The following is a 16,343-nucleotide window of genomic DNA, read 5'->3' on the forward strand; positions in this document are numbered from 1 at the left end:
TAATAACTTGGTTACAGGGATAATAGGGAATAATCAGCAATAATTGACCTAAAACCATGTCTAGAACATCACTAACCAAATTCTACCTCTCCCTGTGTTATAAGACATGCTCACATTGAGTGAGCACTTGTGCGCTTATGCATGAGTAATTTAACTACGCCAGGCCCAGCTGAGGATGGCTTTCTTACTGTCCTGCAGCCTCAAATCTAAAACTGTGCATAGATTCCATTCCAAAACATTGCAGCCTCATCCATCCATCCATCCATTTTTGTACCGCTTATTCCCTTTGGGGTCGCGGGGGGCGCTGGCGCCTATCTCAGGTACAATTAGGCGGAAGGCGGGGTAAAACCTGGACAAGTTCGCCACCTCATCGCAGGGCTAACACAGATAGACAGACAACATTCACACTCACATTTACACACTAGGGCCAATTTAGTGTTGCCAATCAACCTATCCCCAGGTGCATGTCTTTGAAAGATGGAATACCCGGAGGGAACCCACGCATTCACGGGGTGGACATGCAAACTCCACACAGAAAGATCCCGAGCCCGGGATTGAACCCAGGACTACTCAGGACCTTCGAATTGTGAGGCAGACACACTAACCCCTCCGCCACCGTGAAGCTGCAGCCTCATTAATATCAGAATTTACATACGCAAGAAAATATCCTAAGCATGCTGTGCACACCTGTGCGGAGTCTTCTCATTATAAATCCCACCTGCAGTGAATTGTGTGCACAACTCCTCCAGCAATATTCTGGAAAAGGTCAATGCTTAATAATTCATGAATATGAGGATGATTTTAATGATCGTTTGTTGGACTGTCAATAAAAAAAGATAGACTAGGTGAAATTTGCAGATTGGAGCTCATTAGTTTAAGACGGCTAAATAATGTCATAGCTAAAAAAAGAATAAGAATGGAATTGTAATATTTGACCAATCAGGTAAATAATGTCAGCTCCATTATTGAAAATAAAAAAAGACATGCTCAAGTTTTAGCCCTTTGTTTGCCAAGTCTTAAAGGGGAACTGCACTTTTTGGGGGGAATTTTGCTCACAATCTTTATAGAGCAGTGGTCCCCAACCTTTTTGTATCCACGGACCGGTCAACGCTTAATAATTTGTCTCACGGCCCGGGGGGGCGGGGAACCTTTTTTTTTTTTTCTCTCTCATGAAAAAGGGACGTTTTTGTCATAAAAAAGGGAGGTTTTTGTGGTTGGTGCACTAACTGTAAGTGTATACTGTGTTTTTTATGTTGATTTAATAAAAAATAAAAAATAAAAATATATACATATATTTTTTTTTAAATAAAAATGAATAAAAAATTATTCTGCGGCCCGGTACCAATCGGGCCACGGTTGGGGACCACTGTTATAGAGGACAAGAAGACAAAAGGTTGTTTTTCCCCCTGCTTTTTAACATATAAAAAATTGTCTCATTTTAGTGACTAGCAATGCAGCTAATGGGAGCAATCAATTCTACCTTTAAATCACTTCAAGAATGCATTCAAAAACCATCACCAATACTTCATTTTGGTTCCGTAACCTGTTTAATAACCAAACTGTAGCGACAATGTTATTATAAGAGCAAACTATTTTTGTCTCGTAGCACATCGGCGTGTTACGTTATTAGCCGTAAAGGTTAACTACTGCAAGAGATAAGCTGTGTCAGCATGAAACACCTTTGAGTTGGTAATGCACAATGCAATGAAAAGACACCAATCTGTGCTGATTGAAAAACATGAACAATCATATCACAGTATCTTTAAAGTATTAGCGCACTGTTCATGTTTTGTTTGTACACATCTCACTATACAGCTATACTGCGTGTTTCATGATCAATAATAAAGTGACTCACTCAATGGACAGTTTTCTGTTTGGTCCTACTGGCCGGAGACGTTTTTTGGGTAAGCACTCCATTTATGTAGAAGTAACATGGCTTCAAGTTCCAGATTTTGCAGCTTCGATTCACTTTCACCTCACTCCCTCGACTTCCGTCTGTTCAAACGTCTCACTCTTCATTTGTGCTGACTTCTATAAGTGAAGTGCATTATATTTATATAGCGCTTTTCTCGAGTGACTCAAAGCGCTTTACATAGTGAAACCCAATATCTAAGTTACATTTAAACCAGTGTGGGTGGCACTGGGAGCAGGCGGGTAAGTGTCTTGCCCAAGGACACAACGGCAGTGACTAGATGGCGGAAGCGGGAATCGAACCTCCAACCCTCAAGTTGCTGGCACGGCCACTCTACCAACCGAGCTATACCGCCCCATGAGCAGTAGTAAATCCACCACAAATTCAGATTCAAAAAGATAAGGTTGTGAATCCTCATTTGTCCAAAAATAGTTGTCTTTGTTGTTTGTTACTGAATTGAGGATTAGAACACAGTTGCGTGTTTGTACCCGGAAGGGGTTGTTGCCAGAAGTGAGACATGCGCTGCTATGGAAACAGAAATAAATGCGCCAATAATTGGTTCCGGCAATGATTAAAATTACCAAAATATGGTAAATATTGTAACTATTACATATGGTTATGAACGTGTCTGTTACTATATTTTATATATATATATAGACTTGCAGTGTGTATACAAAGCATTGATGGGGGTTTTGAAGTTGTTTTAGAGGGATGGGTGACTCCCATCAGCCGCATCTTTCAAGCATTTATCATCTTTATTATTTTTTTTAAAGATGTGTTTTTGGCTTTCATAATAAAGTAAAGTACCAATGATTGTCACATACATACTAGGTGTGGTGAAATTTAAATTTTCCTGAAGGAACTCTCCTGAGGGAATCAAAGTACTATCTATCTATCTATTACCCTCTGCATTTGACCCATCCCCTTGTTCACCCCCCTGGGAGGTGAGGGGATCAGTGGGCAGCAGCGGTGGCCGCGCCCGGGAATCATTTTTGGTGATTTAACCCCCAATTCCAACCCTTGATGCTGAGTGCCAAGCAAGGAGGCAATGGGTCCCAATCCATTAGTGTGTGAATGTGTGTGTGAATGGGTGAATATGGAAGTAGTGTCAAAGTGCTTTGAGTACCTTGAAGGTAGAAAAGCGCTATACAAGTACAACCCATTTACCATTTAAAGTTAAAGTTAAAGTACCAATGATTGTCACACACACACACACACTAGGTGTGGTGAAATTTGTCCTCTGCATTTGATCCATCCCCTTGATCACCCCCTAGGAAGTGAGGGGAGCAGTGGGCAGCAGCGGGGCCGTGCCCGGGAATCATTTATGGTGATTTAACCCCCAATGCCAACCTTTGATGCTGAGTGCCAAGCAAGGAGGTAATGGGTCCCATTTTTTTTTATAGTCTTTGGTATGACTTGGCCGGGGTTTGAACTCCCAACCTACCGATGTCAGGGCGGACACTCCAACCTGTAGGCGACTGAGTAGTTATTGTGAACGATAGGCAAAATTAAAAAAAGTGCAGTTTCCCTCTCAGGAACACAATTAAGCAATCAGCTGAGTGACACACGTCACCATCAGCACTATCTATAGCCCTCATGCTACCATACAAGGTGACTTCAATGTCAAATTCTCCCACCAGATCTTATGACAGCACAGAATCAATGGCCACTCTGTTTTTGATGAATATTATTACTCTTTATCTTAGTTAAGATCACAATCGTGATAATCAAGAAATACGGTTCATGACTGCGTGTTGTGTGGATCAATGTTAATATAAATTAGGGATGTAAACAATAACGGTATTAACGATAACTGCCGTAAAAGTCAATGGTTAGTATTACTGTTTTAAGTACAATTATCGATGAACCGTGATTGATAACCGCACTTTGATAAACTCACTGACGGCTTTGGATTTTCTACCATTTTCCACAACGCAGTGCCGTTGGCTATATTGCTTGGATTATACTAATGTCACTTCCGACTCAAGTCCCGCCAATTAAAAACCTGCTAGCTCTGTTTTCAATGCTCTGTTCTCGGCGACTTTAGCCTTTTTCACAGGAAAAAAAGGCGTTTGTTTGTGTTGTTTCTGGCTGTACGAGTCGTTCAGATCACAAAAAGGATAAACGTTTCTTCAGAGTTTTTCAAGAGGTAATCAAAAAGGGCGTAAGAGTGCAATATTTTACGAAACAACGACAAGAAAAGCATGCAGCTCACACTCTAGTCCAAGGGAGCAGAGTCGAAGAATACATAAGTTCGCAGTGATCACTTCGTTAAAGGTTTGTTTGATATACTTTACACGATTATTATTTCCCATTTAAGTATTAGCTTGATATTTTTTTTTTTTTTTTAATCACGTTTGTGTGTTTTGGAAAGCACCAATTCGGCGAGTCTAAATAAAAGAAAGCATATGTGATCAAAACCTAAAAGAGTTAAGCTTTTACCAAAGGCAGCAATCATAGGGACAAGCGGTAGAAATGGATGGAAGGAATGGCTACATTTCTAGACTATATTTTACCTTTTAAATTATTCTCATCTATCAACCTCTTTTGGCTGTCTTTTTGACAAAATGATATAACATGCCTGCAAAGAACTCAGAAAACGTTGTCGTTTGGCAAATCTATCCTATAGCCACGCCCCCTCGGGTAATATACTTCCGTAATTGTGACCTTTGTTTACATCCATTATGTCAAAAATATACCTTACCGCTGGCTACTAATACATACTCAAGAACTACAACTGGCTGGGATCTAACAGTGTTTCAGTTCAAATCAATTCTGTTTCAGTTTATTTCCAACATGCATACAATACAATGTAATGCATCACAAATTTCCAGTTGTTTCATTACAGCACGTCCGAAAAGGAGTAGGAAGAAGCTGAGCTTATTTCATCCTACCCCTTTTCATTCCACAGCAATTTTATCCCATTTCCTTGTTGTCTGTAACAGAACAGTGAATAAATAAATAATATATCCCTTGATTATAATCATCCAAATCTAGTTAGCAGCCAAGCAGAAAGCTGTCAACAGCGTGGCTCGGAGAGTGCATGCAGGCGGGGAATAAGTTAGCTTGTCTTTGATGATGCTAACTATGTGCTCATGATTGTCTTCCTGTCCTGGAATTCAGTGCAGCGTTTAGACAGGAGGAACAACGCGTAACTGTGGCTGAGGCGTGTTCAACAAATTTTGTTTTAATCCCTTTTTTTTAATATTTCATTAAAAAAACGCGGAAGTGATATTTGATGCGAAAATGCATGTTTAAAAATGCGGATTTCCCTGTTTTCGCAGATATTTCACATGCCAGAACATTACAAACAATTCAAGAGTGTTATTAACTCATTAAGTCTCAGGGCCTGATTTACTATGAGTCAAATACCATGCATTCAACAAGGTGTGTAAAAAATAAAATAGCGGGCATGTTGCGTGTGATCTACTCACACTACATGTGCGATTGAAAAGTGGTGCAGACCGCCTTATTTAAGTGAGGATTTTGTATGCATACAGGTCAGAGACACCCTAATTTACTGCACATTCATGTTATCATGCTCCTCCCTTTGCACAGTTTGTTGAACCAGCAGCACACATCTACTGTATAATATGTAACACCTTTTCTGAATCGCAATCTGGACAACAGAAACATATGCACACTGACACATAATTTTGTGCGCTAGGCAGTGGAACGCATCACCAGCACATTAGCAATATAGTTCCTATATTAAAAAAAATACCATTAAAAAAACCCTCCAATAGACACCACAACAAATTATCTAACTTAATTTAAATCAGCCCCATAAATCAGTGGTTCTCAACCTTTTTTCAGTGTGGTACCCCCTGTGAACATTTTTTTAATTCAAATACCCCCTAATCAGAGCAAAGCTTTTTTGGTTGAATAAAAAGAGACAAATAAGTAAAATAAAGCACTATGTCATCAGTTTCTGATTTATTAATTTGTGTAACAGGGCAAAATATTGCTCATTTGTAGTGGTCTTTCTTGAACTATTTGCAAAAAAAGATATGAAAATAGCTAAAAACTTGTTGAAAAATAAACAAGTGATTCAATTATAAATAAAGATTTCAGCACATAGAAGTAATCAACTTAAAGTGCCCTCTTTGGGGATTGTAATAGAGATCCATCTGGATTCATGAACTTAATTCAAAACATTTCTTCACAAAAAAAAGAAATATTTAACATAAATATTTATGGAACATGTCCACAAAAATTCTAGCTGTCAACACTCAAAACTGCATTGTAGTCTTTTTGTTCATAGTTTATGAACTTACATTCATATTTTGTTGAAGTATTATTCAATAAATATATTTATAAAGGATTTTTGAATTGTTGCTATTTTTAGAATATTTAAAAAAAAATGTCACGTACCCCTTGGCATAACCTCAAGTACCCCAAGGGGTACGCGTACCCCCATTTGAGAACTGCTGCCATAAATCATCCAGCATCAGTAATATGTTAAAAAGAAATTTCTGAATATACATGTCTAATATTTCTTATTTTTGACCGTCCAAAATGTTGACACAGACGTAGGACGAAGGATTCTCATCCGTCCATCGTCTGTCTGTACAGCACCTGCACAGATTCTGCAGCCGTGTGTGGAACTGTCAGTTTGCACTTCCTCCTGACACGTGCTAAATAAAACGCATAATAGTGATCGCAAAACGGTGATGAGAGTTAATAAATTATATTGCGCGTGCTAAATGATTAGATTTGCATTTTCTTCTCCCAGTATTGTGTGCGTTTTGATCATGCTCCTGCTCCTGGTGGGAACCCAAGCAGTCACGAGGAGAACATGCAAACTCCACATAGAAAGATCGTGAGCCCGGGATTCAACCCGACTACTCAGGACTTTTGTATTGTGAGGCACACGCACTAACCCCTCCTCCACCGTGCTGCCCAATCCCCTGAAGAGCAGGGACACCTGGGAAACAGCCTTGTAAGGATGAAAAAGTCTCTGTATTTTTCCCTGCTCTTCAGGGGATTATATATATATATATATATATATATATATATATATATATATATATATATATATATATATATATATATATATATATACTTTCAAGTATGAACTGCCAGCAATTGGAGCGACACGTCTCGTGTGAGCTCCTCACACCATGACAAAGCAGTCCGGGCATAGTGAGGGTGAACTACTTTTGTAAGTATGAAGGTGAAGGCACTATAACCAACATGAAACCAACTTCACCATGGTTGCTCTCCAAAGTAAATGCTGTACATTATCTTTACATTACTTCATAAAATGACTGCAGTTGTTCGTAGTACATTCTACTGTTTTCCCAAACAATTGTAAAAATATTTTTTGAAGACATTTTAAAATTACTGCGATGAGGTGGCGAGTTGTCCAGGGTGTGCGCCGCCTTCCGCCCGATTGTAGCTGAGATAGGCGCCATCGCCGGCAGCGCCCCCCGCGACCTCAAAGGGAATAAGCGGTAGAAAATGAATGGATGGATGGATGGATTTTTAAAGTATAGGGCCAAGCACCTTTTTGTTTTATTTCAATTTATTTTAATGGCCCAACAACTCGAGATACAAGAGTTTCGAGCTCCATCATGCAACCAATGGAGGTCGTGAGCTGAGGTACTATTAATATCCGTAACTGGAGGAAGGCATAAACGTAAATGTATATGTGGTGCAATGTATTTTATAGTCTATGTCTCCCGGCTGGCCTGGGAACGCCTCAGGATCCCCCGGGAAGAGCTGGACAAAGTGGCTGGGGAGAGGAAAGTCTGGGCTTCCATGATTAGGCTGCTGCACCTGCGACCCGACCTCAGATAAGCAGAAGATGATGGATGGATGGATGGAAGGTATTTTATAGTTGATCTGCATTTTTCATGTTTGAGCTCTCGAGTGCAATGGTACAGGGAACCAACAATACGATCCATACCTTGGCTTTGGGCCACGGTTTTCAGTTCTAATTTGGTACGCTTATTTGGTGTGAAGTTTTCAAAAGTTATTTATTTATTTTGTTTGTCAGCAAAAACTGCATTGTGCAAATTAATTATTAGTGGTGTAGTTAATACTAAGACTTTAAGTCCATATTTTAGTAAAAAATAAATTAATTAATTAAAACGGCGTGGCGCAGTGAAAGAGTGGCCGTGCGCAACCCGAGGGTCCCTGGTTCAATCCCCACCTAATACCAACCTCGTCACGTCCGTTGTCTCCTGAGCAAGACACTTCACCCTTGCTACTGATGGGTGCTGGTTAGCGCCTTGGATGGCAGCTTCCTCCATCAGTGTGTGAATGAGTGAATGTGGAAGTAGTATAAAAGCGCTTTGAGTACCTTGAAGGTAGAAAAGCGCTATACAAGTACAACCCACTTACCATTTAAAAAAAAAAAAAATATATATATATATATATATATAATAAACAAACACATATATATTCATAAATATATAAATTAAAATAAATGAATATATATATATATATATATATATATATATATATATATATATATATATATATCTCCATATATACATACAGTACAAGCCAAAAGTTAAGACACATCTCATTCAATTTTCATGACTATTTACATTGTAGACTGTCACTGAAGGCATCAAATCTATGAATGAAAACATGTGGAGTTATGTACTTAACCAAAAAAGGTTAAATAACTGAAGAAATGTTTTATATTCTAGTTTCTTCAAAATAGCCACCCTTTAATCTGATTACTTTTTCGCACACTCTTGACATTCTCTTGATGAGCTTCAAGAGGTAGTCATCTTAATGGTTTTCACTTCACAGTTGTGCGTGAAGGTCATCAAGAGAATGCCAGGAGTGTGCAAAGCAGTAATAAGAGCAAAGAGTGGTTATTTTGAAGAAACTAAAATATATAAAACATGTTTTCAGTTATTTCACCTTTTTTGTCTAATATATAACTCCACTTTCATTCCTAGTTTTGATGCCTCTAGTGACAATCTACAATGTAAATAGTCATGAAAATAAAGAAATTGCATTGAATGAGGAGAAGGTGTGTCCAAACTTTTGGCCTGTAATGTATACTGTCGCGGTAAAATGTTTACATATACTGTAAAGAACATAATGTCATGGTTGTCCTGAGTTTCCAATAATTTCTACAACTCTTATTTTTTTGTGATAGAGTGATTGGAGCACATTGGTCACAAAAAACATTCATGAAGTTTGGTTCTTTTATGAATTATTATGGGTCTACTGAACATGTGACCAAATTAATGAATGTTTTTTGTGAACAACAAGTATGTGCTCCAATCACTCTATCACAAAAAAATAAGACTTTTAGAATTTATTGGAAACTCAAAACAGCCATGACATTATGTTCTTTACAGGTGTATGTAAACTTTTGACCACGACTGTATATATGTGTATATATATATATATATATATATATATATATATATACTATATATATATATATATACTATATATATACATATACACACACTGTATATATATCAAACCAACATGACAAGATTTACCTTGGTTCGGAGTCACCGAATATTTGTGGCATTTTTTAAATCAGGGTGCCGGGCGGGCTCACCTTCATACAACTTTGCGTCTGTGCGGCCCCGAGTGACTTGCCCTGGCCACCCGGTTCCAGTCAAACCAACATGACTAGATTTACCTTGTTTCGGAGTCACCGAATATTTGTGGCATTTTTTAAATCAGGGTGCCGGAAGTTGGCAGACCCGTCAGCGATCCTGTTCTGTCTCCCTTTAATGTTTGTCTGATATTGAATGCGATTGGGCTGAAAATGTTAATTTCCCCTCATGGATTAATAAAGTATTTCTTATTCTGATTCTGATAGCGTTAACACAAACTTTTGAGTAAGTACTTCATCAGCTTTTGTCCCGACACGTCCTCTTTTTAAACGTTTTAATGCACCCACGGCTTCTCCTAAATTGTTTTTCCGCGCTGGTTCCAAAGTGACCATCTCTGGACATCAAGCCGCCGTATAAATGGCGAGCCTTCATGCAAATGACAGCCTTAGAAATGCTCACTTGCTAGCTGCTGTTCATCTATTCAAACGAGCAACTCTTTTTTGGCTTGGTTTTACACCCTCTCTCTCTCTCTGTTCTTGGTAAGATATTTAACCCTTTTGGCAAAGTCAGCAACCATATACACGTCCTTATTTACAATGGTTACAAATGTGGATGTGTTCCTTCCGTATATGTGAGCCAATTCAGCAATGGGTGCACTAGGGTTTTACGGTATAGCGGTATTAGTATAGTACCGCGACACTAATGAATCATATTCGGTACTATACCGCATCTGAAAAGTAGATAGAACATGTTGAAAGTAAGCAGATATTAACAGTAAATGAACAAGTAGATTAATAATTCATTTTCTACCACTTGTCCTTAATAATATTGACAAAATAATAGGCTCGGGATCTTTCTGTGTGGAGTTTGCATGTTCTCCCCGTGACTGCCTGGGTTCCCTCCGGGTACTCCGGCTTCCTCCCACATCCAAAGACATGCACCTGGGGATAGGTTGATTGGCAACACTAAATTGGCCCTAGTGTGTGAATGTGAGTGTGAATGTTGTCTGTCTATCTGTGTTGGCCCTGCGATGAGGTGGCGACTTGTCCAGGGTGTACTCTGCCTTCCGCCCCATTGTAGCTGAGATAGGCGCCAGCGCCCCCTGCGACCCCAAAAGGGAATAAGCGGTAGGAAATGGATGGATGGATGGAATAGAATGGAAAATGACACAATATGCTACTGCATATGTCAGCAGACTAAATAGAAGACTTTGTTTTGCGATGAGATGGCGATTTGTTCAGGGTGTAGAGCCGCCTTCCGCCCGATTGTAGCTGAGATAGGCACCAGCTCCCTCCACGACCACAGAGGGAATAAGCGGTAGAAAATGGATGGATGGATGGATGTTTGTTTGTTACTAATAAAAGACAAGTTGTCTTGTATGTTCACTATTATATTTCAGGACAAACTTGCAATAAGAAATACATGTTTTAATGTATCCTAAGATATTTTGTTAAAATAAGGCCAATAATGCAATTGTTTGTGGTCCCCTTTATTTAGAAAATTATCCAAATGTATCAAAATAATTTTTGTACCGTGCACCACTACGGTGCTCGTCGCAAATAGTCCTTTTCAAGTCCACAATTCTCTTTTTCTTTCCAGGCTTGTTTGTTGGCTTTTTGGACTCTGTGATTGACGAGAAAAGAAACATGCTAAAGCGGTTAAGACCGTGTAATGACTATGTTAACAGGATGTGAATAGGAGGGTTCGACTCTCCAAAAAGGCGGTGCCCGTGTGTACAGGAAGTGATGTCATCAAAATGGCAGCCCCCTGAGACTTCCAGCGGCACGCAAAATGAACGAATAAATGAATGAATGAGGCATTCGTATGCCAGGAGATGGTTCGCATATTTGGAGCGATGTAAAGGTTCGTAAACCGCAAATGTTGCAAACAGAGTCGATCATAAATCGAGGTTCCACCATATGTCATTTACACAATCCACAGGAAGCCACGAGAAGTTTTTTGTTTCAGGAACCTAAGTTACCATAAACTGGTGCAAAAGGCCTAACTATGACCATGCTCACCTGGTGGCAAAGGCGGGTTGAACCTCATGGGGGTTTCTTCTGTCTGACCAAAATAAAAGGAGACGATCAAATCTGGGTTCTATGTCAGCAAACTGGGCCTTTCCTTCTGGGAAGATTCGTAGAAGGCCACCGTGTTCCTGGAAGAGCAGAACAAAGAAGAAAACACTTCGATTATGTTTACACATCGGCACAAAACAGCAAGGTAAGGACAGAGCCAAAGCAGAGAACATGAAGCAGAGCCCCTGCAGAGCGCACGTGCCAACTGTTGGATTTGTATTACGTTTGTCCAAGTTAAAAAGGTCACATCGCATAGCGGGGAGATGACGTAGCCTTAAAAGGAGCTCATAAAAAGATCTGAGATATCCCAGAACCGCTTCAACTGGACGACAATGTAAGGGGAAAGGGTTGTCTGACAGCTCCAGGGGCTAGGAGGAAAGCTCAGGATAGGAAACAGCAGCGGGGGACGGCTTTCCTGTGGAGGGATAGGAAGAATAACCCACAGGAAAACTGCAGTGGCGGGATAAAGGACCTGGAGAGTGAAAAAGCAGATTGCTGCAAGCGTGCCGTACAAACTCTCACACAGCTGATATGATAGGATCCTTTCTTCACACGCACGGCTCAAAATGTTTTTTAATTTTGATCTTTTTTTTTAACAAGGGACAATAGATTTGGTGGGACATGGCATATGTCAACACAGCTTGGTAAAAACATGCAGCAGGGGGGTGTCTTTTTTTAAATATCTAGCTGAAGTTAAACTGAAGGATATATTACATAATGGAGTTATGACTCATCTTATTTGTGTTTGATTTGTATTCAAGTGTGATATTTTGGAGAAGATCTGCCTTACCAGTCGAATTGCCTTTGAATAAGTCACAGGGAGCTGAAGGTACAACCATCCATCCATCCATCCATTTTCACCCGCTTGTATATTTTGGGGTCGCGGGGGGTGTCGGAGCCTATTTCAGCTGCATTCAGACGGTAGGCGAGGTACACCCTGGACAAGTCGCCACCTCATCGCAGGGCCAACACAGATAGACAGACAACATTCACACTCACATTCACACACTGGGACCAATTTAGAGTGGCCAATCAACCTATCTCCAGGTGCATGTCTTCGAAGGTGGGAGGAAGCCGGAGTACCCGGAGGGAACCCACGCAGTCACGGAGAGAATATGCAAACTCCACACAGAAATTTCCCGAGCCCGGGATTGAACTCAGGAGTAATCAGGACCTTTGTATTGTGAGGCACATGTACTAACCAGTGCCACCGTGCTGCCAAGGTACAACCATCCATCCATCCATTTTCTACAGCTTGTCCCTTTTGGGGTCGCTGGAGCCTATCTTAGCTGCATTCGGGCGGTAGGCGGTGTACACCCTGGACAAGTCGCCACCTCATCGCAGGGCCAACACAGATAGACAGACAACATTCGCACTCACATTCACACACTAGGGCCAATTTAGTGTTGCCAATCAACCTATCCCCAGGTGCATGTCTTTGGAGGTGGGAGGAAGCCGGACTACCCGTAGGGAACCCACGCAGTCAAGGAAATTTCCCGAGCCCAGGATTGAACTCAGGACTAATCAGGACCTTTGTATTGTGAGGCACACGCCCTAACCCCTGCAACACCGTGCTGCCAAGGTACAACCAAAGAAAGAAAAAGAAAAAAGAGGCTTTTTAGGGCTGTCAAAATCAACGCTTGGATGCAGATTAATCCATCATTATTATTATTGATACTAAATGTTATTAAATGTTAGGGGTGTCCTGATCGGATATTCATATTTGTCTGATATCAGCAGAAAATATCATAAGCTAATCCTATTATATCGGCTTGCATCTAAAATCTCCTATATAAGCGCTCCGTCTTTCGGTGCACTTACTTGTGGGAAGCTAGACAGCCAGTTAACATTCAAGCACAATGTTTGTCTTTCCTTGTATTTTAGTGAAGTCGTTTGTAAAAAGTAAAGATGGGAAGTTATAGGCTACTAGGAGCTGGCACCTACACAACAGCTAAGCATAAAATACAAACAAGTCCTTCAACGATTACGCAGTCTAAAACACCACATTTGCCGATATCTATATATTGAATAATCATAGTTGCATTTTACTTACACATACAGTATCCAAAGCAGAATGTGTATTATTAAGTATCCACTAACAAACGTGTCCACATCTTTTATTTTATTTTATTTATAACAAATCAAACCGTTTGGAAATTAGTTGAAAATTGAGCAAGTTATGGTTATTTGAATAGTACATGTATGGCGTAACATTAGTGCCAAAAATCCGAGCGCATAAAAACTGTTATCGCGCGCTGATTCTCCACTTCAACTAATTTCCAAACGGTTCGATTAGTTATAAATGTCAGAGTATTGTATGTATATGTTTATTTAAACATTAGATGTACCATTGAAATCAATAAAATGTTTGGGACCAGCTGTCCGAGGTAAGACGGCCGCTACGCTGGAAAAACATCGAGTGTTTATTCATATCTATGATGAAAGGTCCATGGCAGTTCCATGGGATTAAAAAGAAAGGAAATCACATTTTCATGGGGCTATCATGGCTGAACAAGTTAGTCTTACACTATTATCTCTCAGATTTAATTTGCCTAATGAATGGAGCTAGCTTTTTTTGTTTGTTTTTTTTAGATACATATTTTTAACTCTGCCATCTATACTGATCTGGGCTGATATCTAATTTTCCATAGTTTGAGTTGTTTGCAGAAACGTAAATACTTTTCATAGTAATATAAAACCATATTCATCAATTGTAGTGATAACCTGTCATTTATTATTCTACTAAAATAGTAATTGCAATCATAACATCAATAATTAGGCCCATATGCTATTAATGTGGTCCTGATATGAAGTACGCATAGATAAGTGGGTAGACTCTGGTGTAAACTTAAAGTAGATAGAGGAAAGACAATTAATAGTCCCACATTGTGGCATACATTCAATATTTACATATACAAATATTAAATGAATAAAAATATTTTTTAAAACAGACAAGTGAGGAACGAAAACATATTTGAAAATATAATTTCCATCATTGACTGAGATCTGTCGACTGGTTGTATGTGTATGAAAAGAGAGATATTGATCTTGACACTTCATTAACTATGTGATGTTTTCTCAACAGATGAGACATTACCTCATTCAAAGACTTTTAGATAAAATTCAATTGGCATTTTCCACAACTCCACTAAATTTGGACTTTTTAGAATTTGTTTGTCTACAGTAGCTGTATCATCTTGATACATATTAACGATGACCCGCCCTACTATACTTCTGATTGGCCCTGAGCTTTTTTCGCCTGACCAATCAGAAAGCAGGGGCCGTAAGCATACCCGCCTCCAAAGTGCCAAAACGAAGACGGCGAGCGCGCACATAGTGTGTGCGCACGCAATAAGGCGCCGTGCGCACACACAAAGGCACCACGCGCGCGCAAAAGGTTGCCGCGTGCGCGCACGAAGTGGAGAATCAGCGCGCGATAACAGTTTTTATGCGCTTCGATTTTTGGCACTAATGTGACGCCATAGTTGTCTCTCTTTTTCAGTTTTAAATGATCCTCTCTTTTTCAGTTTTAAATGATCGCAAAACCTTTGACAGTATCTCTAGGCCCACCAGGGGCGTCACTAGACCTAATACTGTACTGGGGCACAAATAATTCATGTGAGCGTGCAAAGCGCGCAAGCAAAAACATTTTTAGCACTTATTTATCATAAAAAATACATAAATAGTGCTTTAAACCAGTGGTCCCCAACCACCGGGCCGCGGCCCGGTTGGTACCAGGCCGCAGAAGAATTTTTTATCGAAAAAAAAAAAAAAAGTATTCACTTTTTATTTTATTTTTATTAAATCAACATAAAAAACACAATTTACACTTACAAATAGTGCACCAACCACAAAAAACTTCCTTTTTCATGACAACGAAGAAAAAAAAAAGAAAAGAAAAAAAAAGGAAACGTAATTAAGAAATTGTTGTTGGCTAACATTACCTAACATTACCTACCTCACGCTATGATTCTCATCCTCTCTCTCTCAACCAAAGTCTCAATCCACACGTGAATAAATTACCATATTAATTAGCCATGTGCTCATTGTTTCGTGGAGTGAATACAGTAGCAATCAATTACCATACTAAGTAGTATGTGCGCTGTTGTCTATGTTATGTAGACTTAAAACTCTGAAGCGTTTTTTTTTTTATTGGTGAAGTTTTTACTGGGGCACTGCAGATCAACAGTTGGGCACGTGCCCCAGTGAAATCTGTCTGGCGACGCCCCTGAGGCCCACTACGTAATTTTTCTTTAGGGCATCGCTCTCTATCCCAGTGCTTCTCAATTATATTATGTTACAACCCCCCAAAGAAGAAGATAACATTTTGCGCTCTCCACACTTTCTGCCCCCGACTATAAATAGCTTCATTTGTCTACAAAATTGCAATATACTATAGATCAACTTACAACAAAGAATAACAGTATTATTGTTTTTTTAGTCTGTAACAGAAAATTATAAAAAAGGGGATCAATTTGCCTCATTAAAAAAATATTAATAAACTATACTACTTTTTTGACCACCTTGAACCAGTTGATACTGAAAAATATAACAAACTCAATAAATGTCGATGAATTCAAATTAATCAGCAATATTAACTCAAGGGCACAATATACTGTATAAAACACTTAACCCAAAAAAACAATAACGAATAAAACAATTTGTGCTTATTATTATTTTCTTTTCTTCAAAATGAGGAAGTCAGGATTAATCGCTCCAATGAGCCTGTTTTGCAGTGCACAGCTTTTCCAAGCGGGGTTTCAATAATGATACTGATGAAGCATGTTCCCCAGAATCACATTCGCCCCCAAA

General features: G+C 39.4%; 1 protein-coding gene across 2 annotated transcripts in view; it reads right to left on the reverse strand.

The window, feature by feature from the left end:
• egln1a (egl-9 family hypoxia-inducible factor 1a) overlaps window positions 1-16,343 on the reverse strand; it is an 86,082-nt gene that overhangs the window by 3,153 nt on the left and 66,586 nt on the right. For both annotated transcript variants that reach the window (XM_061910650.1, XM_061910648.1), the window contains one exon: window positions 11,475-11,611. In XM_061910650.1, coding sequence (XP_061766634.1) covers window positions 11,475-11,611 — 137 coding nt within the window. The remainder of the gene's footprint in view (window positions 1-11,474; window positions 11,612-16,343) is intronic.

Source organism: Nerophis ophidion, linkage group LG09 (genome assembly GCF_033978795.1).
Source record: "Nerophis ophidion isolate RoL-2023_Sa linkage group LG09, RoL_Noph_v1.0, whole genome shotgun sequence".
NCBI classification, from domain to species: Eukaryota; Metazoa; Chordata; class Actinopteri; order Syngnathiformes; family Syngnathidae; genus Nerophis; species Nerophis ophidion.